The sequence below is a fragment of the Styela clava genome, chromosome 8 (genome assembly GCF_964204865.1).
Source record: "Styela clava chromosome 8, kaStyClav1.hap1.2, whole genome shotgun sequence".
NCBI lineage: Eukaryota > Metazoa > Chordata > Ascidiacea > Stolidobranchia > Styelidae > Styela > Styela clava.
The window spans coordinates 17,061,616-17,089,166 of record NC_135257.1 but is presented as its reverse complement, the minus strand read 5'-3'; the positions used below and the strand labels follow the sequence as shown (position 1 = coordinate 17,089,166).

At 35.2% G+C, this 27,551-nt stretch overlaps 2 protein-coding genes across 2 annotated transcripts; one reads left to right on the top strand and one right to left on the bottom strand.

Annotated features, from left to right (window-relative positions):
* The first annotated feature begins 69 nt into the window (after positions 1-69).
* On the top strand, positions 70-15,041 carry LOC120345784 (pre-mRNA-processing factor 39-like). The gene is made up of 17 exons (XM_039415334.2): positions 70-225; positions 2,306-2,860; positions 3,645-3,892; positions 4,548-4,673; positions 5,254-5,369; positions 5,858-6,025; positions 6,517-6,718; positions 7,556-7,663; positions 7,975-8,142; positions 8,871-8,997; positions 9,761-9,873; positions 10,177-10,272; positions 10,788-10,853; positions 11,001-11,170; positions 12,020-12,190; positions 13,132-13,312; positions 13,863-15,041. Exons 1-17 carry the CDS (start codon positions 198-200, stop codon positions 13,920-13,922), a joined length of 2,703 nt encoding a protein of 900 aa, XP_039271268.2. The 5' UTR covers positions 70-197; the 3' UTR covers positions 13,923-15,041.
* LOC120345671 (uncharacterized) lies at positions 13,711-27,028 on the bottom strand. The gene is made up of 20 exons (XM_039415204.2): positions 26,771-27,028; positions 25,876-25,956; positions 25,422-25,555; positions 24,840-24,972; positions 24,534-24,603; positions 24,388-24,461; positions 23,685-23,867; positions 22,745-22,941; positions 21,977-22,082; positions 21,367-21,486; positions 20,529-20,624; positions 20,012-20,115; positions 18,837-18,995; positions 18,262-18,340; positions 17,356-17,505; positions 16,656-16,838; positions 15,912-15,983; positions 15,145-15,246; positions 14,829-14,972; positions 13,711-14,253 (listed from the first exon to the last, which is right to left on the bottom strand). The coding sequence occupies exons 1-20, from the start codon at positions 26,840-26,842 to the stop codon at positions 14,170-14,172; spliced, it is 2,343 nt and encodes a 780-aa protein (XP_039271138.2). The 5' UTR covers positions 26,843-27,028; the 3' UTR covers positions 13,711-14,169.
* Positions 27,029-27,551: the final 523 nt, after the last annotated feature.

The following is a 27,551-nucleotide window of genomic DNA, read 5'->3' as shown; positions in this document are numbered from 1 at the left end:
ACCCCTGCCCTAACCCATAAAGACTAAGTTAGTCTATCAGTACTGTATATATGTGTGTACACAAAATACGTTGTTTCCTTTTTCGACCGCGTGGAAACGTATTGAGCAATATGTTTTGGCAGTCCAATGTCACGCGGCTGCGTTTGCTAATATCTCTGTGATCAGGCAATCAGAATTCAGAATCATACAGTTGAATCATGCCGAAGAGACGAAAAAGTAGGCAATGTGAGTACTTTTTTCTCCTTTGTTTTATATTAGCCTATTACGACATTATGTTGCATCGGATTTCTAGATTTACCAGTCCAGGTTTAGAAAAACATCCAGCAGTCCAGGCATCTAGGCTAAATTGTACCGGTACCGGTAACTGCTAAACATCGAAAGCAGATAAAAACAGAGCAATTATTTAATTTCAGAATTTAGATATTTTAGCACGTTATTCAACATTTGTTAGGAAACTTATTAAAGTAATGAATCTATGGAATCAATTTGGAATATTTATAGTGATTTTGCAAAGTTACCGGTACACTTTTTTCCCAATGTTCAAAACTTCATGCATGCATACGGTAGCCTATTTTTTATCTGTTTTGAACATTTGATAAATTGTTGGTGATTTTTTTGTGTCTTCGAAAGCAAGATGTTTCCTACAGCTATTTACCTATTTAGATATACACAATCTAGAATCCCAGACCCAGATTTTGCTGCATTCAAATATTTAAAATCAGCTTCATTTATATATACCGTATATATAAGGATATGTGGGGTGAATTCTGGTGATCTCTCAATTTACATAATTGGACGGAAGAAGTCGTTAGAAGTCTTACATTCAATTTCTCTACCTAAATTTTGTTATTATTTCGTGTAAGTTGTCCACAGAACCTTTCAGCAATAATATGTTTTCTTAAAGCATTGCCCGATTCTGAATCATGTTTTTTGTATGCTTGGAATTGTGCTTGTTTTCCTAAATTGCTTAATAAAATGATTGAATTGGCTTTCTTTGTCAATATGTCAAGTAGATCTGGGTGTCTGTAGATTGATTACCCGATTTTGTACCTTTTGGCGATTTTAATCATGTTTTTGGTTTTGTTTTTACCAATCCATCATCATATAGTCTAACATGTAACAAAGAATTCGGGGGTAAATATAATTATATTTACTGTAATTACCTTTTATAACATTGATAAATTGAACAGATCATATTTTCTTCAATGCTGCAATGATATGCCTTTGTTTTACTCAACGCAGCTTTACTTGAAAATTGAGGCTTTCATTATATTGCTATTGATTCAATGAATGAAGACTGAATGCAAGTCTGACAAAGCGAAGTCAGATTTTGGTTTTCAATAAAATTTTGATAAGTACAGAAGTAGTAAAGTTTTGAATGCATCTGGTTATTTAAATAAACTTTAAATAAGACAATATTTACAGCATTCTTATAGGAAGACTGGGTTTTATTAAATTTAATCGAAATATGGAAAGAAATACCCCATTTCACTTGCAAAAACTGATTAAACCCAATAAAGCATTAAATGAGAAGTTAACTGGATGGGCATTTACTTTTCGAAATGAAATTGAAAATTGCCAATTTGCCGTATTTTTGTCTCCATCGATGATAAACGACCACAAACTTGTTAAATATTCAACCGCGTCGAGTATTTATCAACAATAAATCTGACTGACATTATCCATGTCTTTCTAGATCAGTGGTTTCCAACCGGATTTTGCTGAACTGTAGGTTCCTTCAAATTCGAGAGTCTAAATTCATAATCATATGCGTTTATTCTGGTCTGGTGTTATAAAGAATTGAATTGAAATAAATATAAGCAAATGCTTATTAACATCATCAATATTATTAAACTTCCTACACTTATTAAAATATCATTTTGTTTTGTCAATATTAGGTTTGCTTTTATATATTCAGGGTGTCCAAAAAATTTTGCCTGATTTTATAGTAATACCAATTGTTTAGTTGAAATGAATTTTATTGTATTTTAAATGAGAACTACAAGAACTAGTAATAAACAATGACAAAGAAATTTTTATTTGTTATTACTATAAATTGTCGAAATTTTTTGGACACCCTTTATATTTATAGTTTATACAATTCAAACGATAAGTGGAAATTAAACCCCTGAACAGTGGTTCCTCGGCCCTCTTAATTAAATGTTTCACTAGGGTTCTGTTCCACCAAAATGGAAATTGAAAACCACTATCCCAGATTTTTCCCCTAATAATATACCATTCATTAGTATGAATCGTTTAATGGATCTATGTCAGGTTAAATTTTCAAATTTTGTATCTTTTGCAGCAAAAAAAGCTGCATCTGTTGAAGAGGAGGCTCCGGTGGAAGAGATTCAAGATGAAGAATCTCGGGATTCTAGCTTGCAAGAAGAGGAGTCATCAGGTGAAGTGGCAAACAAAGACAGCATTGAAGATATTGACAAAAACCAAACTGATAACAAAGACTCTTCTGCTGATGAGAAGATCAAGGACAATTCAAGTCCAAATATTGTGGGTGAAATGTCAGAGGTTACCACCAAACAGAACAAGGTAGAGGAGATTGAACCTATGGAAACCACACCTGAAGAAACCACAGCTCCCGCTGACGAAAAATCAAACGAAACCACTGCAATTGATAATTCTGCCACTGATAAAGTTGACACAGATAATGATGCAGTTAATACACCTACAGAACCACCTACCGGCAATGTTATCACTGAGCAAACTGTCAAACCCTCTACAACGGAAAGTGACGTTGTTCCCAATCCATCTGACGTTGCAAATCTTAATATGGAAGTAGACAAATCACAATCTGAAGAAAATCTGAATCAAATTGATAATGAGGATGACAAGAAAAATGAAGGTATGCTTTTTCTGGTCTACGTAGTAGTACTAAGATACAAAGTTGCACTGTATAATTTATCCAAAAAATCCATCACTGATAATTTTACCACATTATTCAAAAACAATATACGGTATGTACTTATTTAGTTAAAATATTAGGATGGGACCAAGATATTGGCTATTGGATTGCTGGCCCTTTCTGATTATTTATTTCCTACTTCTGACTCGCATGTGGCCAATGCCAGTCACATGCTTTAACCAAGATAGTCAAGTGATAAATAGGAATGACACTGGTAATCTCTTTCCATAAAATAGCAAGTACCGTATATAAAAGAAAGCTCACAATTTTGTGGAAAGGGATAACATATTCCCATTTATATTATTTAATTGGTTTTACAGTAAGCCCATTTAGTATTAGTTTCTGAAAAACCCATTATTGCATTAACGTTGATCAATAATCCTGGAAGGCACGATGACCTAGCGATAAAGTCTTGGACTTTATTAGCTCACATCGCAGATTACACAATCGGTTTGAAGCCCCATGCCCCCACCTCATCCAGGGTGTGATCAATTGTTTAGTTAGACATTGCAGAACTGGACAGATTCCGGTCTTTCCAAATAGTCCAAATAATAGCAGTAGCCCCCTACCTATTGTGGGTTGTCAGCGGCTGCTCTTACAGGGCCCTTTTTGGAGCAAAAGCCACGAAAAGCATTGTCAAAGCCATGAAAAGCATTGTATAAAAATATTCTGATACTTATTTATTGTATTTTGTTGTTTACTTATTTCTAATACAATTTTATAGAAACCAATGAAAAAACAGAAACTGAGGAAGAAGGCATTCCTACTGGGCCTACCGTAGAGAAGATCCCGACATCACCTTTATGCTATGATGATGAAAAAGATGAAATTCCAATCGATCCAGAAGGAGATGAAGGAGAAGTCGTTATTGGATCTGAATCTGCAGAATTCTTGAAATACTGGCGAGCTGTTCTTGAGAATCCTCAGGATTTCACTAATTGGACTTATTTGTTACAACTCGTAGAGCAGGAGGTAAATTGTATTAAAATTGTTTGTTATTAATGTTGCATTCATGGTTGGGGATTAGGAGCCTGGAGTTGTAATTTTTTATTGCAGCTTGAGCCAAGTCTATAATTTTGGGTAAATTCAAACTTCTAATCATTGAATAATTTTTCACCTTTATAATTTTAAAAAGTTGAACTCATACAATAAATAAAATCTTGTGTTTTTTAGCTTTTAGTTTAATTTTTAAATTTTTATTTCATAGTTTTTAGCCTGCTTCCACGTTTAGCTGGTGTTTCGTGGTAGTGGTCAAAAAGCTCAATGGCTATTATGAATTCAAACTAGCTATCCAGCCATAGTTGCAATACAGACAGGCTCAATCTTCGTGAAATGAATTATTTATGTGCCTCATTATGAAATTTTTGGAACTTGCTTTTTTTTTAGTTTCGAGGTTTCAATGTCTCTCATTGAAGATATTTTTTAATCATAACCATAAGATCCCTAACTCGTAATATACCTAAAACAAGGAAAATCGGAAAAAATTATGCCCTATTTCTAATCTGGTACACAAACTATGGGAGTATCTGAAATAATACTTTGATTCATAATATTTCCATTATTAATAACATTCCACCATCAATTCTTGTCATACTAATGACATTTTTGAACATTCCTTTTTTTCAAGAATAAGTCTCCTCTTGCTCGTCGGGCTTACAATGGATTTTTCAAACGATATCCTCTCTGTTACGGATACTGGAAAAAGTTTTCAGAAATGGAAAAGCGTCATGGAAATTACGTTCGAGCCCAAAGGGTGAGAACTTTAAATCTATTTTTTCAAACATTGTTCAATTTGTTTTGATATTTTGGTCTTAAAATTTTTATTCTTGTGGCGTTTCCTTGTGTGTTAACAAAAACCACTTTTCCATCTACAGATAAGTACAGTCTCGAAATCTGGTGTTCAGCACGTCCCGCTATTTGTAGCGATGGCCATATCAAATTCTACCATTTGTTATTTATTGAATTCTTGTTTTTGTATTTTCAATTTCATTGCTATTTCACATTTTATTAGTTCTTGTATATCAATGTGCATGAATTTTTGCCATTCATATATTCTTTACTATACTGCATTATGTTAAATGCATTGATGATATTGCGCACAAATTGTGCTAAGTGATTTAAATTTTTCCCCATCTTTGATGGGACTGCCTGTGATGACTGCCAGTCCAAGATATCATCGACAACTCGAAAGTATGGAAAAGGCAGCAATGGCAGGGAATAGAGACAATAATGGTAATTTGTAATCTAGGTGCAAAATCTGTTTTTATTAAAGTTATCGTTGTCTGCAATCTGCAAAAAAAGCACTTTGATTGACTTTGAATCAATGTATCTAGATTTTGGAAAGAGGTGTTCGTGCTATACCTCTCAGTATTGATCTGTGGGTTCATATGATAGATTTCTACACAACCAATTATAAAGGACCTGACGCAGGGAAAGAAAAAGTCAAAATGTAAGATTTCGTTAATAAAGTAGTCATATCATTCATAAAGATAAAGTTGTATCCAATTCAATATAAATTTTTTCAACAATCAAAAAATTCTTAAAATTATTGTCATTGAAATTATTATCATGAAATTGTAGGCCACAATGAATAAAATGAAAAGTTAAAAACGCTTTTCGCTAACGCGAGAAAAATTATCTTGTCAATGTGCATTTTAAGATAAAGGAAATAGTTTACTGCCAATGTAGTTTATTGCTGCTTGTTTGAGAATCCAGAAGTATGTGTATTGTGTACCAATATGGAGGTTAGTAATTTTGTTGCCTACTTCACATCAAGTTGTGGGCGGAAGCCTATGGGCAGAGGGGTATGTTCACTTGGCTAACACAGACAGTCTGAATAAAATGGCCTAACCCTAACCTGGTACACATACTACGGGAGTACCCTTGCCACACTATATAATGATATAATAAAATGTCAAATTGAATTGTTCATTACAGAATATTCGAGCGAGCTGTCAAAGCAGCAGGGCCTGAGTTCCGATCTGAAAAGTTATGGAACAAATACATACACTGGGAACAAAGCAACAAAGATTGGAATGCTGTCATTGATATTTATGACAGAGTACTGAAACTACCTACACAACATTATGCTATATTTTTCAAGGAGTAAGTGGTGGTAATGATATGTAGATTTTTTCTGACTTATTCTATTGCAGGTGTGGGCAAGGTTTTGGACCAGGGGCAAAAATTTTTGCCCACCTACTGGCAGGCCATTTAAGTGTGACATGGAAAGTTACATTTTATGAACAATATTTACGGTGTTACAAAAGCAAAAGTGGAAAACAATAAGCCTCGTGCCGAAACTAAACCTGATCGCAATCTCAACAAATTTCTAGAGCTATTTTCAGCTAAAACATCAAAATTTGGTTTTAGTTTGGTTGTGGCAGCATCAGGCGGTCCAGATTGAATTACCCAACGGGCAGGATTCAGTCCGTGGATCGTAGTTTGCCTTTGTCAGTTCTATAATCTGGGTAAAAAGGGGTATTTGACATGTGAATCTGAAAATAATCCTGATTTGTGTTTTTTATGAAATAAAAACCTAACTTTGCAAATCATGTATATCTAAAGATTCAAATATGAAATTCTTTTTGATTTAGTTACAAAGAATTTGTGATGTCCCGATCACCAAAGGAGATACTGTCGTATCAGGAATTTGAAGAAATGTTAGAAGAAGTTCGAGATGATGCAGATGCCTTGGAAAAAGATAAAAAGAAAGATGCAGAGGATCAAGAGATGCAAGAGGATGTGGATGATGATGCTCCTCCAGGTGTAGAATCGAATGACAGAGGAAAACCTCCCGTAAGTCATTTTCATCTGAGTCTCTCTCATAAAGTTTGTATCGAAAAATTGGATTCATTATTTTCATTCAAAAAGTGTTGTGATTGGTGCTGCAGTCAGTGAACTTTGTTTGTTGTGTTGAGTTTGTGCAAAAAAATTATTACACTTGATAAGTGTTGGAAAAAAATTAATAATTTTAGGTAAACTATTGTATTAAAATCTGGGGGTGACCGTACATTTGAACCCATGTACATTTGAACCCATGTGTATATCTGCGGGTTCAATCTATATGCGGGTGCTAAAACCCATGGGTTAGGGTTAGTGTGGGTTCAACTATCCGTGAAACAAAAAAAATTCCATAGGTGCAATAGCATACAGGTACAATTGTCATGGGTTCAAATGTACGTGGGTTCAAATGTAATGGAACCAAATCTGGGTACTCTTGAAGTATTTGAACCAAGATGGCGGACACCGGAACATAGTGTATCAGGTTAGGGTTAGGCCATAATTTCAGGTACAAATGTGAGTCACTTGGATAGTCCGCGAACTCGTAATAGAACTAAAATAAGGAAAATTGGAATAAAATTATGGCCCAACCCTAACCTGGTATGCACACTACGTTCTAGTGTCCGCCATCTTGGTTCACATACTTTCGGGAGTACCAAATTCTGTATATATTTCAAATTGTGATCGTTACTATCGGTTTCATTTTGTATTCTTGAATATTTTTCTGTGAATCATGTTACAGTTTTTTTCTGAGCAGGCCCATTCTAACTTGGATCATACAAATTCTTGCACGAATTCCCCTAAAAAAAAATTTACCAGAAAATTAAGTAAATATTTGATTATTTTTTGTAGAATGAAAAGGAATTAAAAGCTGTTAGTGAGAAGATAATTGAAAAAAAGAAGAAAATGTTTGATGAAACTGAGGCATCTGTCACAAAGATATGGACCTTTGAGGAAGGAGTAAGTTTTAATAATATTGATTTTTATGAGTTTGGATTTTTTCATAATGCTTTGTGACATTGTGATTTTGATAAAGTTTGAATGGTCAGAAATATCCATTAGATTTCAGATCCTATGAAACAAACAAAAAATTTCAGAAAATAAAATTCAAAAATAATTTTATTACTGAGTCACAATATACAAATTGAAAAATATATCTTTCCTTGGTTCATGATATTTTTATCTTTTACAAAATCACACATCTGGAATAGTTTTCATAGTTAATTACATATCATAAATGTTTCTGAATGTATTTTACAATTCATTTCTAGATAAAGAGACCTTATTTCCATGTAAAAGCATTAGAGCGAACACAGATCAAAAACTGGCGTGATTATTTAGAAGCTGAAATTGGCCGTCAAGATAACGCGGAGCGAGTCGTATTATTATTTGAAAGATGCCTTATTGCATGTGCCCTTTATGAAGACTTTTGGCTGAAGGTTTGACTTTGTTTATACTGTTTTTAAATTTTGTGTGAGTTGGTGCCTGATACTTGATACGTTGATAGTCATTGACTTTGTGAGAGGGCGCTTGTAGTTGTCAGAGATAACAAATATCGTGTTGTGTATTTAAAACGCAGTTGATTTCGATTTTGTAATAGTTTCATGTCAATCATTTGATTGACTACCCTGATGATCAAGCCTTCCCAATCGTGTCTCCAAATAGAGAATATAAAAACAATTCAGGGTGCGAGTTGCACATATCACAAGCCAATGATTCATTAAATCGGGTGTGCAAACTGCGGTTCACAAGGAAAAACCGTGCGGCCTTTGGACAATTGCCAACTTTGAATGGGGTGTTTCTTTCTATCTACGTCTCACAAGTTGATTGATGAACAACAACAACAGACATTAAAAGCGAATGTAATTAAAATCTGTGGTACAGCTGATATGGTTTGAGCGGACTATAAACCACTAATATAACTTGGAATGCGGAATCTTTCAATACATGCGAATACAACATGTCAAAGCAGATTTATTTGGCCATTCATTTGAATACTGTATATTCCCAATGTACCACTAGTTATCGCTTGTGAAATATATAAGGCCATTTTCCAAGACTTTCCGTTTGATGCAAGTTAGAGAATTTAGCACATTTTCATGTCATTAATGCAAATAAAATTGTAACCTTCAATGATTATGATTGTACTTATCTCTTGTAAATACAGTATGCGAGGTATTTGATGAAGTCCGATAGCTCACGTGCAAGAGATGTTTATCGAAGAGCTTGTCAAATTCATTTACCAAAGAAACCCAATATTCATCTACACTGGGCAACATTTGAAGAATTGGAAGGTAATTACCTTTATATAATATGTACGTTGTTGACTCTTCCCTAGACAGGCAAAGCCAAAATAGTATTATTGTGTGTTACAATATTTTAGTGTAAATATTTTCACGATTGGTTTTAAGATTTATTGAAGATGGAAAGGATTTATAATTTTAAGGAAATTCCAATGCTTTTTGATAATCAGTTTCTTGTAAAACTGTTGCCACTAGTAAATCATAATTTATTTTTCTGGGTAGGTAAGTGCTGATAAGTTGTCCTAATCATATAACATTGTCTGGTGACATTTCTGGTTACCAGTCTAAGTATTTTGGGGACAGTGCAGAAACAATGTGGTTGTCACCCATCGGGGGTTATGTGAACCATCCTGTGTGTGTCATGACTGAATATTCTTGGCACAATAGACTGATCGTTGAGACCAGAATCATTATTTATTTGTCCAGTAAGGTTCATTTACAAAAAATATTTATGTTATTCGGTGGTGTGGCTCATCATGCTAAGAATACGCTTGCCACGCACATCTGATTATCCTGCATGTATTCGCATCCCATGGGGGAAATTATGCGCGAGAGGATTGTTGGACCCCTCGCCGCTGTAAGGTGGTGCACGTAACCGCTGGTTGTGATCCATGCATCTGAAACAAATACCAGGCTAACTAATCCCATACCCGACGTAACCGGACGATAGGCCGTGGTTTACCATATGATTCACCCTCTCCTTAGGATATATAGGTAAATCCTATCCTATTACTAGTTTGTGTTTGATTTCCAGGACATCATGATGTTGCTGCTAAAATTCTTGAAGATCTTGAGAAAACCTTGCCAAACTTGGCCATGGTTAAATTACGAAGAGTTGCAATTGAAAGGAGAGCTGGAAATATTCAGGTTGAGATCCTTTTTTTTTTTATTACTGATGTTTTCCACGGCTCTGCGATGGTACCTAACGCTGATATGTGTGGCACTGGCACTCTAGCCTGAATTTGTTTTACTGCCACTTTTATCATAAATATTTGTCCAAATTTTCACAATTGTTAGAAAAATTCTGTATGCTTTCTGATTATAAACTGTCCAAGCATAAAAAAAAAATAATAAATTCAAGAAATGGTTCTAGTGTGGTGTGTAGATTTTCCTATTACTGCTACACGTGCGCTTTAACAAAAATTGATTTCAAATTTTTTTTTTTTTTAGGCTGCTGAAGATATCATGAAAGGTTATGTATCTGCTGCAGAGAAGGGAACCGACGAATGTTTCTATATCAGGAAATATGTTTGGTTCCTTGTCAAGGTAAAACTAGATGATTACTTGAATGAGTTAACAAAAATATTGTGTTGTTTTTCTGCAAAATTAGCTATGTCATATAGCGTAGATACACCGCACTATACAGTAAAGGGTACTCCTGTAGGCTGTAGTATGCGAACCAAGAAAGTAGTAAGTGTACCAGGTTAGGGCTAGGCCATAATTTCATGTACAAATACTACAGGAGTCACTTGGCTAGTCCCCGAACTCGTAATAGTATTATGGCCTAGCCCGAACCTGGTTAACTCACTACGTTCTGGTGTCTGTCATCTAGGTTCGCATACTACATTAGTACCAAGTAGAGTTAAACTTTCAAATGATGTGGATTCATATCTGTTAGTCATGGTATTTGTGCCTCTTGTGTGTAAAGTACTTTTCATTATTACTTCCCATTACTATTCATCAGGTATGAATTGAATTCTGTCATGAATTGAACGGAATTTTCACTTTGTTGATTTTGCCCCGAATTCAATTTTGAATGTTTTATTTGCTTTGTTTTCCAGGTATCGAACAAAATTGATGAAGCCAGACAAGTGCTTAAGGATGCTATACAAGCCAATGCTGATAAGGTAGGAAAATTGTTTTCAAATCTGAATACTGCTGTTAATCTATTTTTACTCATTTTTTTTCTTTTGCCTTAACTTAAATTATACTGTCTAGTGACGTTGATTAGTGAAAGTGTTTAAGTCAAAAATCTTTTTCTTGTTACATTCCAGCTTCAGTTGTACAAAGATCTGGTAGGTTTGGAGTTTTCTCATGGAAGTGAGGACCAAGTTATTGCTGCTTGTGACCTGGCTTTAGAGAGTTCTCTTCCAGATGAAGTGAAATTCCAATTTTCACAGCGGAGGTTGGAATACCTTGAAGATTTTGGAACTGATGCCAAAAGGTAAAATTACTAGTCTCTCTTCTGCATTATTCAAGCAAAGTGTTACATTGATCCTAATTGACATGTTCTTTTGAGTAATTGTTATGTATATGATTATCGCTTGAATGGAAAATTTTCCTAAATTATTACTTATCGATCTTAAGATCGGTAAGTATGTTGATAGGTATTTGTCTGTTAGATACATGCGATATCTCACGAAAGCGAGGATGAATCCACTCCAAATTTTGCATATGCATAATGCATTCATCATATCTCGGATCAGAAGCCTATCGATTTTGGATGAATTATGTCGTATAATTAGCGAGTTATTAATTAATTAGTGATGGGACACAAGGTGTCACTATGGAGTAAGAGCGCTGTTTTGGGGGATCCCCTAACTTTCGATTGATAAGTCTTCGGTCTCTGACCGATATTCTCGTTTCTATAATCGTCTGCTAGAGCAGATTTTCCCAAACCTTTTGGGTCGCAGACACCTAATTGTGAATCTTAGTTTTGACGGACACCCCATCCTAAGTTGTATCAATTTCTGTGCCTAACCAACTAGGAAGGATAATGTTTCATTAACAACACAACAACATTAATATGATGAATGAGGTTGCTTTTCACAAGGTATTGTATTTTGTCATAATTGGTAGGAGCGGAAAATGCCTCGCACATGTAGGTTGTTGCAAAAGGCAATTAAATTGTAATTGCCTTTCTTGATAGCAATGGATATTAGTCTGCAACGCTCAACCAAAAAAATGCAATCGTTTTTTGATTGAAATCAATCATTAAAGTATGATCAGACTATATCCGATACTTATAAAATATTTTGATTTCAAACACTCTGTGTGTGCTTTACTTAAACAGGATGCAGAAAGCTTATGACGATCATCAAAAGTTGTACAGAAGTCATAAGAAGAGAGTACAAAGCGTATCAGAAACTTCTGCTGTTCAACCTGTTGCCAAGAAGTCAAAAACAGAAGTTACAAGTCCAGTCAGTGGTGGCAATAAGATCATGACAACAGCCTCAAGGGGACAGTGAGTGCACATTTTGTTTTTTTATTGCACACCAGGGAATCTAATAGTGATTGTTATTCATGCAGCAAAAATACTTTTCTCTTAAACTGCTGACTGATCGCTTCTAAATTTTCACTGTTCATAACTAGATGTTTCTCTCAGAAATCCAATTTTCTAACTTTTTTTGTTTATTAAAATTGCATCAGCCATCGTTTTTTGCTGATAATTTTTGACAAACCTGTACTTAAATAGCAATTTTTTTAGACCAGGGGTGTGCAACATTTTTTGACAGTTGGTCATAGCTGGGCCACACACACAAAAAAAAAAAAAATCTTTCATGTACACAACGAATTAGTGACAACCAGAGCGCCTCGTAAAGGCGAGAGAATGCTGCTATCTCTTACCCATTTCAGTAATAAAGCCACCGGGCAAAACGGCGAACAGTTTAAAGCAGCAACAAAAACAAAATCATATATTTTTACTTACTTGAGCGCCTATTTAAACATAAAGTAGGGTTTTATGATTGACTAAGAATAATCTGAGTGTTGACAAGGTCCACACTAGCTTGGCGGCTGCAATGTGGCCCGCCTGTTACACACCCATCTTCTTGATGAAAGTAAACTACTTTTGGTGGCATATTCATATTTTTTATGTTGCTGGTACAATATTAGCCAAATATAAGTTTCATTACTTTGTGATGTATATCTTTTTACAGCTGTTAATCTAAATTTACCCAACATGGTAATCAGTGCTCCAATGGACTGAGCATTTAAACTTTACAAATATGATGATATATCGGCCATCTTCTTTTTAGTGTCAATCATCAGTAATGCATATAATATTGAGGAAGATTTTGTAGGAGCCATAATTATGTTCTGCAAATCGATAGGCTATTTACTCGCACTAAAATCATAAACGATTCTCTTTTAATCTAACTTATGTATATTTTGTTTTCCAAACAGATATTCTGCTAAGCCAACAACCAACGGCACTTACTCCACTAACCAGGTAACAGTTTCTGCACAGCCACAATCAGCAACAACAATTCAGAGTACACAGCAAGCTTATCCACAAGTCGCAGCAGCAAGTGGCGATCCAAGTTTATACTATCAAAACTATTGGAATTACCAGCAGAAACCAGAGGTAATTGATTTCATATGCTTTCTACACTTTTCTTTATCCTCATTCAGTTATGTAACTTATTCAGGGGCTTGGCACAGACGGACTAACTCGAAAAAAGCTGTTTTGAGAACGTTGTTGTAACTTTTATTGAAATACTTTGTGGGGTACTCCTGTAGTGTGTGTACCAGGTTAGGGTTAGGCCATAATTTTATTCCGATTTTCCTTATTTTAGTTCTATTACGATGATGTAAAGTAGGTGAACAAAATTAGTTACCTCCATATTGGTACACACACTTCTGGAGCGCCCTTTGGGGAATATTGCTTCATCGCAAAGTCCATTTATTTTACCGCAAGTTCTTCAGCTACCCATATCAGTATTCTTAAGTTTCTTCTATTCATAATTCTGATAAAACAGCCACTCTCGGAATTTGTTTTTAATCAAAAACAACGCTATTTATGGATATAAAACTGCATTTAAACTAATTAATATTTTATAGAAAAAAACTTAATTTTAAATGGCTCATAAATCATTGTATATTCACTTTTCATTGTATTTTTTACTTTTTATCAGGTGCAGCAATATAATTATAGCCAGTGGCCTCAATATTCCCAGCAATATTATCAGCAATGAAGAAAACAACATTAAAAAATAGAAGAACAAACAGTAACTTGAAAATAAACAACAAAACAAATTTAAAAACTAATCTTGCCTTATGAAGCAGTTTTATATTGACATTTCATTTATAAGAACTTATTAAATGATTTGATTTCATTCAGTTTTGATTTGAAATTTCATTTTCATGAAGTGTGATTTTTTGGACTGGATTATCGACCGATGAAGATAATTCGAACTTCCAAGTCATTCAATGGGTCTGACTCTATTCCTTGAAACCATAAACACTGTCATTCTCCCACCAGTCATTGTTTTTTTCAGTTTTGGTTTCTTTCTTTATATGTTTTGCCTGAAAATTATGTTCCAAGAATATTTGTTCATATTTGGGCCTTAATTTGTGCTGACGGATTCCCAAAACAAATTTTTTTTTTCAATTATCATTTTGAATTTCTCAATTTAAAGAGAGTAAAACATTAAAATCTCAGATAAGATAACCGTAAATAGGAATCAGATAATAAGGTGATATTTTACAGAACTCATTATTTAAGATTAATTTGTGCTTTCCTTGAATCAATATTTGAAAATTTCTTGGTTTGGGAAGATTATTTCGAAGGGTTTCCTTTTGTGAAACTGAGGCAAAAAAGTTTGAGCTGACCGCTGAGGTTATAATTCACAGAAGTCATTATTTAGGATTAATTTGTGCTTTCCCCTACTTCATTATTTTAAAATTTCTTGGTTTTGGGCGATTATTTTGAGGGGATTTCTTTTGTAAAACTGAGTCAATAAGTTGGAGCCGGCTACTGAGGTGATACTGTACAAAACTCATTGATTAGAATTAATTTGTGCTTTTTTGTAATCTATATTATGAATTTAGAGAATGCTTTCAAAATGTAATGCCGAGGCTTGTAAAACCAATTAACTCACCCTCTTTGAACCACTTCTCCTTGTAGCGCTCTGTGCCCTTCTATTGATATGTTGGCCTACAACTGCCTTGGGTGTTGATGATTTTTGTGTAGGTTTGCGACGATCAAAAGTTAATACTTTCTCTGTCTGTGATCCGAATGATACCTACCAATAGAAAGTAAATTGTAAACTTTGATGAATAGAACAAAAATGTAAAATAAATTCAAAGAATTGAATCAAGTTGTTCTGTCTACTGTCTATCTATATTATTACAAGAATTTTAAGACATTTTAGAAGCGTGTATAAATTTGTAAACTTGGGTAATTATTATCTTTACCTCGCTAAGAAGCTCATCAGCCGTGTCGCTGAACAGAATATTCTGTACCTTGGGAGTTCTTGCAGCCGACTTCCTCTTCGGGACATTATCAATCGGCTCTTCCTGAATGAACAAGGGACATAATATAACGGTACTCAAATTTTGCTGACATGCGAGCGCATGCAAATCGTTTTTTAAGCTGAATATTGATATCTATGCTGTGACCTCGACTTGACGCGTATCTGAGGTTGGACGATTTCATCATAGATAGGGTATACTGAAGGCCCATAATAAGTAAGTAATTTCGTTTTGCTTTTCCGTCAAAACAAAAAAAATATACAGAAAAGTAGGCAAAATCTAAGCTAAGACGTGATGATGCACGTGCCCACTTACCCCAAACAACACTTTGAAGTAAATTATACAAAAAACATGAAAGATAATTCGGGGATTAATACTTAGGATTAAATTTATGAAAGCATGATGGTTGGCGGAGCAACAGTATATTTGAAAAAATAACGTTTTCTTTTGGTTAGTGTAATTGTAACTTCATAGGAAAGAGGATCCGCAACAAAAGAGGCTTTTTGTACGTGAGGTTATCTTGCAAATGTTCCAAGTCCTATTTTTCTTTGCATTTGAAAGACTGAGGCCCCAGAATCCATATGAATCCCCACTAACCTTGAATTTTAATCTAACATTCATTTATAAATTCGTTTTTGAAGGCTTATTTTTTGCTAATTTATGATATATAAGAATCTTTATCTAACAATAGTTGGTACTTAGCGTATCACCTTTATTCGTTTTGGCTCTGGTTGTGTACGATGTCTCGGTCGTCTTTGAAATGTTTCAGGACTGAACGAACACTAAATCGAAGAATTAAGCAGTGTAGTAAGTAATTAATAAATGGGCGAGTGTGGTTAAATTAGTCGAGGTCGTATATGAACGGTCTCGTCAGTTGGAAGTTTAGTGACGGGTCATATTCGGATACCTGGTGATGTCAGAATCAAATACTTACAGCGATAGTTGTAAAGCATCGATCAAATTTGAAAGATCTGGAACCAGAAGATCTGAATTTTTGTGCGAAAATATGCAAGCACATCTGCCTCAATTAAAGTTCCTGAGAGTTGCGAAAATATTTGGCCGAGCCAAGTGGGTCGTGATGAAAAAAGTTTGAAGAACACTGACCTAAAGGGCTAAACTCGACTTTACCGACATTGCTTGGCAGAAATCTTTGATTCAAATGCTATGTGAGCCACCTCACCCATGTTGTAATGAATTGGGTGAGCAAAGCCGAATCATGTTCTTCCAGATTACAATAGCTTTTCCTTACTTAGCAGTGGCCGCTTGTGCGTAAACTTGTTCAAAGCGAATGGCGTATAAATACGCCCTACGAATAAAGCTTCGAACGCCAAGAAATGTTCTCCATGTCTGAGCAAATTTCGGTCGAAACATTGACTTTTATTTGGGCGTGCATTTCAAGTCTATCGGCCTACTACATTTCAATCATTTTTACAAACTCAGTGATTTGAATAAACCTGTTCCTGCAATAATTTTGCTTCCTCCAACTTGATGTTTTGTTCCTGGAGAAGAACTATCTCGCACTCTTTGTCCTTCAAATCAAATTCGAGATTTTTAATTTTTTTGTTTTTCTCAAGAACCTCGTCCTCTCGTTTCATCAATTTCTCTCCCACCTCATTCAAGGATTTCTCAGTTTCTTTCTACAAAAAACAAAGAGTATTGCTTTACCCTAGCTCCAAAAAATCGAATTCATAATTTCATGAGGTAAACTCCATTTAAAAAAATAAATTGAAGATACTTTACATTAATTATCTTATATATCGCCCTAATCTGAAAAAAAAAAAAAATCACGTCAGGCCCCGTCGTCGATAGTTTTGGAATGGATAAAAAGGTTCTTCGCGCGCACGATTGATTGTCTCGTAATGTAAAATTTTGCCATTCACAATGTCTAAAAAGCATTTTTAATTAACCTGTCGCGGGGCCCTTATTAAAACGCAACTTATGGACGGTGTCTAACGTCCCTGGGCAAACTGCGGTCCGCGGGCCAAATCCGACCCATTGAGTAATGCAATTTGGCCCGCCCGATGCTGCCACAACCAAACTAAAACTACATTTTGATATTCGGTGAAGTTCTTGTTTGGTGCGAAAGGCGTCGTATAAAAAGATCTAATCAAAACTACCAAAAAATGTCATCCCTATTTATTGTATAAAACTCACCAATTGCATACAGAAAACGTTGACATCCCTTTTCGATTGTCTCAGGGCCTGGTCGGCTTTGCTTGATACATTTTTTAATTGTTCTACTTCTGCCAGTAAGTTACTATTTTCATTATTCTTTTCTTCGACCTTCTGGCCATACTCTTCGATCTACATATAAAAATGTGGAAATTTCTAGATGAGTTGGGAAATAATACAAAACAGAATAGAGTCCTGTAATGCCCGGTTCCAGTAATCTGGAACACTTACTTCATAAAAACACCAATAAAGATCTAGCGGCATTTAAATTGGACTTATTCGTTGCGAGTCTCGCTTTGAATTATCTTCTTTTGTGTATGTGTGTAACTATTTGAACCTACGAGCTTGCTCGCAACGACTCCTTTTATATTTTCTACTGTTAGAATTTATCGTTCGCGACCTTTTATGTAATCTTTAAAAACAAATTAGTCATTGGCTCTTTATTCACGATCGGCGGGTCATATTCTACAATAAATTCTTCTGTCGTAGGATCGCGAGATATTGCGCTCAGGACTTAAGTATCTTGCATGTGTTCGACTAGAACAGTAGTCGTGACCAAGGTTTTAAATGATTCAAAGCATAGTATGATATAAATATTATTATATGAACGACTTTATTCATTGTCATTGCGGACACAAAATAAAGCTACGTAATAACCAGAGGTAGGGTTCTCGGAAAAGCGTGATAATCAGCGAATCATGTCTGACATACCCTGGATACGCCACTGATGTGACGTTCTTTTATTGTTATAGATATAATAGAACGGCATAGGTTTCTAAAATGACGGAACGTGCAGTTAGTGAGTTCGATAAAAGAGATAACCCGTTCTTGCAATCTTGAATCCCATCACCACGCTTATAACCGCTGGCAAACCAAGTGAAAACTAACCTCTGATTTCAACTTTTCATTTTCCTCAGTTATATTCTTCACCTTTTGATCAGCTTCTTTGACTTTTTGAGTGTTTTGTCTGTGATTTAATTACCAGTGATTGTCATTAGAATTAGAGAACCGTACTAGAAATCATTGCCTACTCCACGCATAGTAAAGAAAAGGGGGACTGATTGTATCACTATACAGAAGAGTTTATTTATGTTCGCTTCTTAGATATCAACGAATGCTTGTTCGGAACGAATGATGTGAATAAGCTACGCATAAAAATATATGTAAAATACTAATATCTCACAATGACGTCACATGTTTTTATAATTGTTTTGATAAAAGTCAGCCTATCATCGACCATGCACTGAAATGGTCCCGTAGTATATGTACCAGGTTAGGGTTAGGCCATAATTTTATTCCGATTTTTCTCATTTCAGTTCTCTTTACACAACTTGATGTAAAGTAGGCCAACAAAATTAGTTACCTCCATATTGGTACACATACTTCTGGAGCGCCTCGAAATTAGCCAAAAAAACTACTCAGAGAGAGAGGGAACTCCACACTCAAGAAGACTAGTTCCTTACTTTAACTTCTCTTTTTCTTGTTTGAGATTCTCTTCGAGTATTTGCTTAGTTTTCTCTATATGTTGATATTTTTCGTTCATTTCGTGAAGTTTTCTGGCTTCATCGGTTGCTCCGGCATTTGTCTCGGACAATTCTTTCTTGAGTTTGTTCACATTCTCGCTACCAACAACATAAATGGCGTTCAAGATCGCATGTGTTTTACCTATTTTGATCTCAAATAGATTTGTCACGCTTTTAATTAGTGCGGAGGCCGATTGCGGTTTTTGAAATAGATGCTGCTTACATATTCAAGGGTGGGCACGGTTTTTAGACTAGGGGCAAAAAAATTTGCCCACCTAGTTTGGCGGGCAATGTAAGTATGACGTAAGAAGTTACATTTCATAAACAATAATTACAATGTTACAAAAGAAACAGTGGAAAACAACAGGTCTTGTGCCGAAACTAAATTAACCCGCAATCTCAACAAATTCTATGAGTTATTTTTAGCTAAAACATTAATATTTGGGTTTCAGTTTGGTTGTGGCAGCATCAGGCGGGCCAGATTGAATCATCCAACTGGCCGAATTTGGCCCGCGGGCCATACTTTGCCCATGTCTGTATAGCTGGATATCAGTTGATGCTTGTACAAGGCATTGGTCAGAGCGAAATGCTAGAATATGTGTGGTATAATAATAAAAGATAAATGGATTATAGTAATTTGAAATTCATATAGCGGAATCATAGTATATCAAAATTTAACTTGCACTTATTAAAACAAACTTGCTTTTGCTAAACTGGGTAAATTTAAATTTCAAAGAAATGACATATTCCGTAAATATATTTTTCAATACGGTACTTCCCGTAGTGTGTGTACCAGGTTAGGGTTAAGCCATGATTTTATTCCTATTTTTCTTATTTTAGTTCTATTTCGAGTTCGGGGACTGTTTGTATGAGCCAGTTCCCGAACCCTTTACACAACTTGGTGTAAAATAGACGAACAAAATTAGTTACCCTCGTCCTCCATATTGGTACACACACTTCTGGAGCGCCCTCAATACAGTAATATCCAAAATTTTGCGAAATTACGTGTTACAATGTCTAGATAAGAAATATTTTATTTTAGAAGTCGGACTAAAGACATAAATAAATTCATCCGTAAAAGGGCGAAATAATTAGCAAAATAAAATAATTCTGACCTCATATTGAGATTCTCTTCCCGCAAATTCTTCACGTCGAGTTTCAGGTTTTCATTTTCGATCTCCTTCGCTACGATATCAGCCTTGTGTTGTTCGATTTGTTCCTGTTAAGAATACAATGTTATAAATATTACTCCTTTATCAAAATATTTTTCCATATGTAATCTTTGCTCGGCGCTCCAGAAGTATGTGTACCAATATGGAGGTAAGTAAAGTAAGTTTTGTTCGTCTATTTCACATCAATTTGTATAAAGGGACTGAAACCTATGGGCAGAGGAATGTTAACTTGGCTAACAAAGACAGTCCCCGAACTCGTAATAGTACTAAAATGAGAAAAATCGGAATAAAATGATGGACTAATCCTAACCTGGTATATATACTACGGGAGTACCCTTTGCTCTGGCAGTATAAATAAAGATATTGTTTTCCGTTTCGTAATGGTAATGAACCGTAATACTTTTCCATATCCATTTTTACATTCTTTGTTCCGTCAGTATGAAATGGGAAGTATATTTACCTCATAGTCCTTATTTAGCTTATTGATATTTTCCAATAGTTTATTTTTTTCTTCGACCAACTCGTCGATCTTTTTTTCTTTATTATGCAGTTGTGTCTGAACAAACGTTCATATATCAGAATCCTCAAAAATAATTGACGTGAATCGATAATTCAAATAGGGGTGATCTTGGTTAAAACCATTTTAGTTTGACACTGGCCGTGAATGTTTTACTTTTACTTAAACTGCACAAAAGCGTGAGTGCGACTGGCGCATAATACTTGTGAACAATTAAAGTAGTTATTATGTATATTGAGGAAGAAATGAGAAGTTCAAAGATAGGTAAAGGGGGGAACATAACGAAAAAGGTTAGATACCAATGAAATATTTGTTAAATTTTGTACCTAACAATGTGTGTTTCGCCGGTTAAAAAATCTTTGTTTACAATTTACATTCCAAGCTCACAAAGGGTGTAACACAGGCCTGCGAAACTCAAATAAACAAAAGGGCCGCAACATAGAAAACAATTCGTTATGGGTCGCAAGCTATCATTATTGCCGTTATAACTTATATTTCCGTAATATAGAGTATAAACAGTTTGTCACATAATCACTTCGACACAACCTGCTTTAATGAGATATGTTTCATATTTTTGTATTCATAAGTAATTGTTTTAAATCACGGGCCCACGTTGCTGTAATTTGTGCAGGCTGGGAAGCAAATTGGGTTGAATTGCTTGTAAGAGCTATGTTTGGCATGAACGACGTATGAAAACGATGTTCAAAAAATACTGACGACCTGGAGGTCTGTCGGATGGTCTGTAATCGGTAAAAAGTAAATTATTTTTTGAGCAAGCAACCTGTAATTCGTTCTTGACATTCTCTAGGTTTGAACAGCATTCGTCTTTCTGTCTTATCACTTCTTCTAGTCCACTCTGTTTTAGTAGAAGAGCATCCTTTTCTTCGGAACTTTGCCTTATCTAGATTGCACACGAATTGGTGTTAGGATACTCGCTTGAAGACTGTTCGGAGCAAACCTCACAATATAAAGTTTGATATTCGACAATGAAGCTTATTTTAAAATTTTAAAGGGGTCTAATGAGCAACAAAAATGGTCCTGAAGTATGTGTACCAATATGAAGATTGAAGATAACTAATTTTATTCACCTTTTTTACATCAAGTTGTGTAAAGGAACTGAAACCTATGCGTTGGGGGTGTATTCACTTTGCTAACACAAACAGTCAACGAAAACCTAATCGAACTAAAATAAGGGAAATCGGAATAAAATTATGGCCTAACATACCTGGTACTACGAGAGTACCCTAAAAATTTCTGTATTTACAATTATTTAACTCCGTAAACCTTGTATATATATATATATAGTCGTTTAATTTATATTTGTTCGTCACTAAATTGCCGCGCCTATAACCAAATTTGTACCAATGATATATTTAGCTGAAGGTTCTTACGTTCGACTCCAAATCTTCAACTTTAGATTTCCACTCTTCATTCAACATTATTTCATCTTCGATTTTCTTATCCGATTTCATTTTCTCTAGTTCTAGGTCTTCGCACCTATATCATTGAATAGGTGAATATATCATTGTACTCGCTTTGGCATTTGTGATGAAAAATTCCGTATATGAATTCGAACAACCAAATAAAACCGTTCGATTTTTGACAAAGTTGTTACATAACGTGTTTTCCGAAAATAAGACTGGGTTTAATTTCAATTTTATTCCGAAAAAATTATACTAGGGCTTATTTCCATTTATCAAAAACAAAATTACCAAGTAGAAAATTACGAGATTTTCAAATATACAACATTTGAAAACCGATATTCATTCATTTGTTTATAAATAATTCGTTTTTATTTTAAAAAATGCTACACATAGATTATTAAATATTTGAAACGTGTAAAAGAGATTTCGCGCTATCAACTAGGTCTTATTTTAAGGAGAGGGCTCATATTAAAATCATTTTCAAAACTCGGGCTAGGTCTTATTTTCGGGGAAACACGGTAGATGCTCCCAATATGCATCCGGATCCACAGACTAAACGACACATAGATTTACGATTTATGCGTCATCCAAATTCGAAAACAAAAAAATGTATATCACACGCTTACTATTCTTATCCGTTAAAAGTTTATAGTTCTCTAAAATACTGAATAGTAGTTATTTATCAATAAGGTCGATCGTACTTTTCTACTATTACACCTATAAACAATATATTACTTGGAATTAAGATTTTCCAGTTCCTGTTCTCCGTTCTTAATCGCATCCTGATATCTTTCTTCCTGCGTTTGCCAGTTTTGTTTTGCAGCGGCATATTCCTCGTTCATATCTCGGATGATTTGACTTCTTTCTTCGGCAATATCAGACGTTTCGTTCAATTGGGTTCGTAAATTTTCAATCGTAGTTTCGCTCGCCCTCTGTATAAAAATAATTACATGTAGCCTACATTACATATCATACATTTGTGACAGGAACGAATTTTACCCTCTTCTGTTCCATAAGAAAAATGGGTAAATTGCGAACAAATCTGATTGCCAACCATGTGACCAACACTCGACGTTTCAGATGTTCATCAATTAGCAGGTTTTAGACGGGAGCAGGAGATATCAGTGGCTGCTTTATAGGACCCTATTCGAAGCGAAAGGGTATAAGCTCCAAAATCTGCGCAATGTTTTTCAAACCAATTTTGCTCAAATCAGATATAATAATACAGGGGTGTGCAACAGGCGGCACGCGGACCACAACTCGTCCTGCTCGGCCATTTGCTGTGAAACTTGTCCACACTCAGATTTTTCTCACCAAACATAAAATCCTAATCCGATAGTTTATGTTTAAATGGCGCTCACATGGGTTGAAATACATACTATTTTTACGCCTGTCACTGCGTCAAATCATGCATTGTGATAATTCTTTTTATTCTGTTGTGTACATGAAAAAACTAAATCTTCTGGGAGTTAGGATTGACATAGGCAAAGATCGTTATTCTACGCCCACTAGAAATACTTGAGGTACAAAACTACACGAGACCTATTTTCTTGTGTATCCCAATAATATGTCCGAAGTTGGCTATATAGCCGAACCGAAAAAAATATTGCACGCCTCTGTAATAGTGAAGCAATATTTGCTGTAAATCTCCAAGGCGACTTACCACAGTACTTACCACATTATCGTCCAAATCTCGTTTCAATTCGCTTATGGCCTCCAGCATCTGAGCTACAGTTAGTTGAAGTGCGTGTCTGGCGTTTTCCAATTCTACAGTTCTCTCCTTGGACTGTCTTAAATGATCTACCAATGATATAATTTCTGAATTTTTCATCTGAATCTCAGCGTTCGCGTTCTGCATCTAAATGAAGACGTACAAGCACATTAGCGTATGGTATTTCCTAAATAGGTGATTTAAAATGTACGATTTTGTTGCTTCAGTACACGAGGCATTTCGTCCCTCCCAAAAATTCATTTAATAATAAAGCGCTCCAGAAGTATGTGTACCAATATGGAGGTAAATAATTTTGTTCGTCTATTTCATATCATTTTGTGTGAAAGGACTGAAACCTATGGGCAGGGGTATATTCACTTGGTTAACACAGACAGTCCCCGAACTCGTAATAGAACTAGAATAAGAAAAATTAGAATAAAACTATGGCCTAAACCTAACCTAATAAATAACCCAGGAGTTCGCTATAGCTTGGGAATTCCACGACGCTGTTTGTCCATATTTACGTCATATTACAGTGCTTCAGAGAAGAGGACTGCGATTAATCATTTTGTGGCAAAGCCAACTGAACAAATGTACTTTAAATAACTTTTTAATTGCTCAAATGTGTGCATGATTTAATATATGTTTTTTATATTAGTCAACTCACCTCTGACTCTGCTGCTTCTTTTTCAGCAACAGCATCAGCCACTTGTTTTTTTGTAGTCTCCGTAAGCTTAGAATCTAGAACAGCAGTAGTCATGAATAAGTAAACAATCGTAAAGGTACATTTTATAACATTGAGGCCCTACTTACGTGCTGTCTCCCATATCTCTGTTTTTTCACGTATTTCTGTCGCCAACGCTATCATATCATCATTGAGTTTCTTAAATAAAAATGCTATTAGTCACATCTTTGGAAATATTTCACTGATACTTTGAATTTGATACTTAAAAGAGGTCCATCTTAGATGTTTGGTATGTCGCAACAATTAACTATCTTTTTTGCGCCATTTGTATTGATGTTTTTTATGAAATGTGCAATTAGACATCTTATAGGAGAGTTCATTCACAATATTCAAAGTTTATACTATTGTTTTGAACGTTAAAAAAAAAAACGTACCTGGAGTTTGATTTTTTTCTTTTCATTTTCCTCGCGTAGTTGATTAGATGCTTCTACGCACATACGCAAAGTGTCTTCCAGTCGTTCGAGTTCGTCCTTCAGCGCAACACACATCTGTCTGGTTGTTTCTAATCTGGAACATGAAAAACAAAAACAAATTGGAACTGCGAAAAATGAGAAATATTTAGAGAGAATCGCTGTACGATTAAACTGTTGCATTTTCCATAATGACTGGACATTTTGATATTATGTTATATTTTTTTCAAAATAGATTCCATTGTTGCATTTTTTATACATAAAAAGCTTTTGTATTGTAATCGTCACTTCCATACGTCTTGAAGTAGCTCACGGGTGTTTTTACGCCTTCACTACAATACAAATTATGACTTGCTGACTACTATAAAAATATTTGACTATTTTCATCAAATGAGACCTGGATGTTTCTGTCTCGCTAGCAACAACATTTTTAATTTTCCCTTGGTGATATGCGATGTAATGACTAATTTGGGCAAACGTTTTAACGCAGGTGCTTCATCATTCTTGTTACAAAAATCATTTCGCGATACGAGAATAAGGCCCTACTTTTTGAAGCAGACACTGCGTGTCTTGATCTCATCTTGTAATTCGTTCAAGATCTTTTCTTTTTCGACTTTCGTTTCCAGCATAGACTTCCGAAGAGAGTCAATTGTCTGTCTCGAAGACTCAATTTCTTTATCCTGTGAGAGTAGTGAACTTTATATAAATTTCGAAACTTTTTACTGGAGTCGAACCAAGTACATGATTTTTTAAAAATGTGTTCATGTGGAATGAATCAATGCTGTTCTGCTCCTGATAACACTACTTCATTTTATTTCGCTTGAGCATTGGGGCAAATGAGACAGAAAATAAAATATCTCATCGTGCGATCCCGCAGAGAAACGAAAAAAATATATTTGCTAAAACTAAATTGCAACAGAAAATGACGCGAATTGGAGCTAAAAAAATACTAAAATTATGATATCTACAGAGTCGTTGCACATAAAAGAAGTTTTTCAACCTTTTCTTTCAAACGAATCTCCATTTTAACTTGATGCCTCCTGATTTTTTCAGCTTCCGATTGAAGTAATTCGAACGCATTCTGCAAAATAAATGTAATTACCCGGTATATTGAATTGGTATTGCTTGATGCAGTGACTATTTTTCGTTTTTGCGTAGGTAGGTAGGTACAGGTAGTTCACCTACAGCAGGAGTGTGTAACAGGCGGCCCGCGGGCCACAACCGGCCCGTTAAGCCATTTAGCGTGACCCTTGTTGACACCGATGCGCTCATGTTAATAAAAATAGATAATGTTTTTTTTTTGCTCTTTTCGCTGCGTGAAATCTTCCGCCGTTGTGCCCAGTCCATTTGTGAATGTAGTGAGGCTCAGCGATAGCCGCATTTTTTTCTTTGTGTAGCGCAACTAGCCTGCATGACTTTAAGTTGTTTATATGGACCATCGACAAAAGATGCTGCACACCCCTGACCTGCAGAGTTTGTACCTGTTCTTTAATTAGTATGGAAATGATGCTCGTATTTACAAAAATTATCGGTAACTTCCATCGAGAGTGGCAGTTCTCCGTCGATATCACTTAACCTTGATAAAAAATAATGAAGTATTTATAACTGAGGCTATCTGAAGACTTGTTTTCAGTCGCATCTGATTTTATTGGGAGTTCACCAGCATATTTTTGTTTTAGGACTACACAGACTATCCGTTTTTTATTTCACGATAGATTTATGCCAACTTTTGTATTCTAACTCCGGCGTAACAACCAAACTTCAGTTGTCTGTACCGAGTGAACAGTTTTTTCAGAAGTTGTTACGTGACATGATGAATAACATTAGTAATGCCTAGCTTCTAAGTTAAAACTTATAGTCTATCTGAAATAAAACAATTAGCCTACTTTACTTACGTCTTGTCGCACTAGATTCGTGTGTCGCTGCGCCGTACGAAGCGGCAAAGTAGCAAACTTTTGGAAATTCATAAAGATTTCCCTGCTTTCTGCTGTAGAGAACAATATTTACAAAAATAGCCTATGACAGCAAATATAACAAAAAAAAACAGCAATGTCACTTCAACTTCAACCAACAACAACAAAACTAAACCAAAGCAAGGTTTTTGAGAAACTGGCATACGATATCAGCTCCGGCAACAGAGACTTGCAGACGACAAGAAAATATTAGATACAATTGTGACGACAGAATATTTGTATAATTGGCCACAAGAGGACGCTGTGGCATCAAAAGATTGCGCAAAATCTGAAAGGACCACTCAGGAATCAGAACACGAGCCCGCTTAAGTGATTCGGAGAAACCCTGGGACGGGCGTCCACAACGAGGAAATGAGTAAATGGACCTATGGATCGTTTCGTTATTTTGCTGTTATCGATCATGATGTTAGTATTTCTTTCTTTTTCTCCGCGTTGTGAAAATATCGTTTCCTCATAACTACTGCATGCTTTGAAATTTTCAGTGGTTAAGGATTGTATTTTGTGTTGGAAGACTATTATTTTTATTTTTATCAAACATTCTGTCTAGTCTATGTCTTCTATGAGATGCATTAGGCTGCGATGACGTCACCAAAATTAAAAATTGCGTTTTTGTGGCGGACATGCTTTCGTGTAGGACTACCGGTAAGGCGAGTAGGTATTTGTGGTAGATTACATAACGGCATTTTGTGTCCATATATTTGAG

Bases quoted from the DNA above. Each gene is read 5' to 3' on its own strand.
- LOC120345784 (XM_039415334.2), top strand. From the start codon at position 198: ATGCCGAAGAGACGAAAAAGTAGGCAAT. The intron at 7,664-7,974 runs GTAAGTTTTAAT...ATTCATTTCTAG, and splicing joins TATGGACCTTTGAGGAAGGA to ATAAAGAGACCTTATTTCCA. The intron at 12,191-13,131 runs GTGAGTGCACAT...TTTTCCAAACAG, and splicing joins ACAACAGCCTCAAGGGGACA to ATATTCTGCTAAGCCAACAA.
- LOC120345671 (XM_039415204.2), bottom strand. From the start codon at position 26,842: ATGAATTTCCAAAAGTTTGCTACTTTGCCGCTTCGTACGGCGCAGCGA. The intron at 25,957-26,770 runs GTAAGTAAAGTA...TTTATTTTGCAG, and splicing joins CGAATCTAGTGCGACAAGAC to AATGCGTTCGAATTACTTCA. The intron at 23,868-24,387 runs GTGAGTTGACTA...GTCTTCATTTAG, and splicing joins AAGAAGCAGCAGAGTCAGAG to ATGCAGAACGCGAACGCTGA.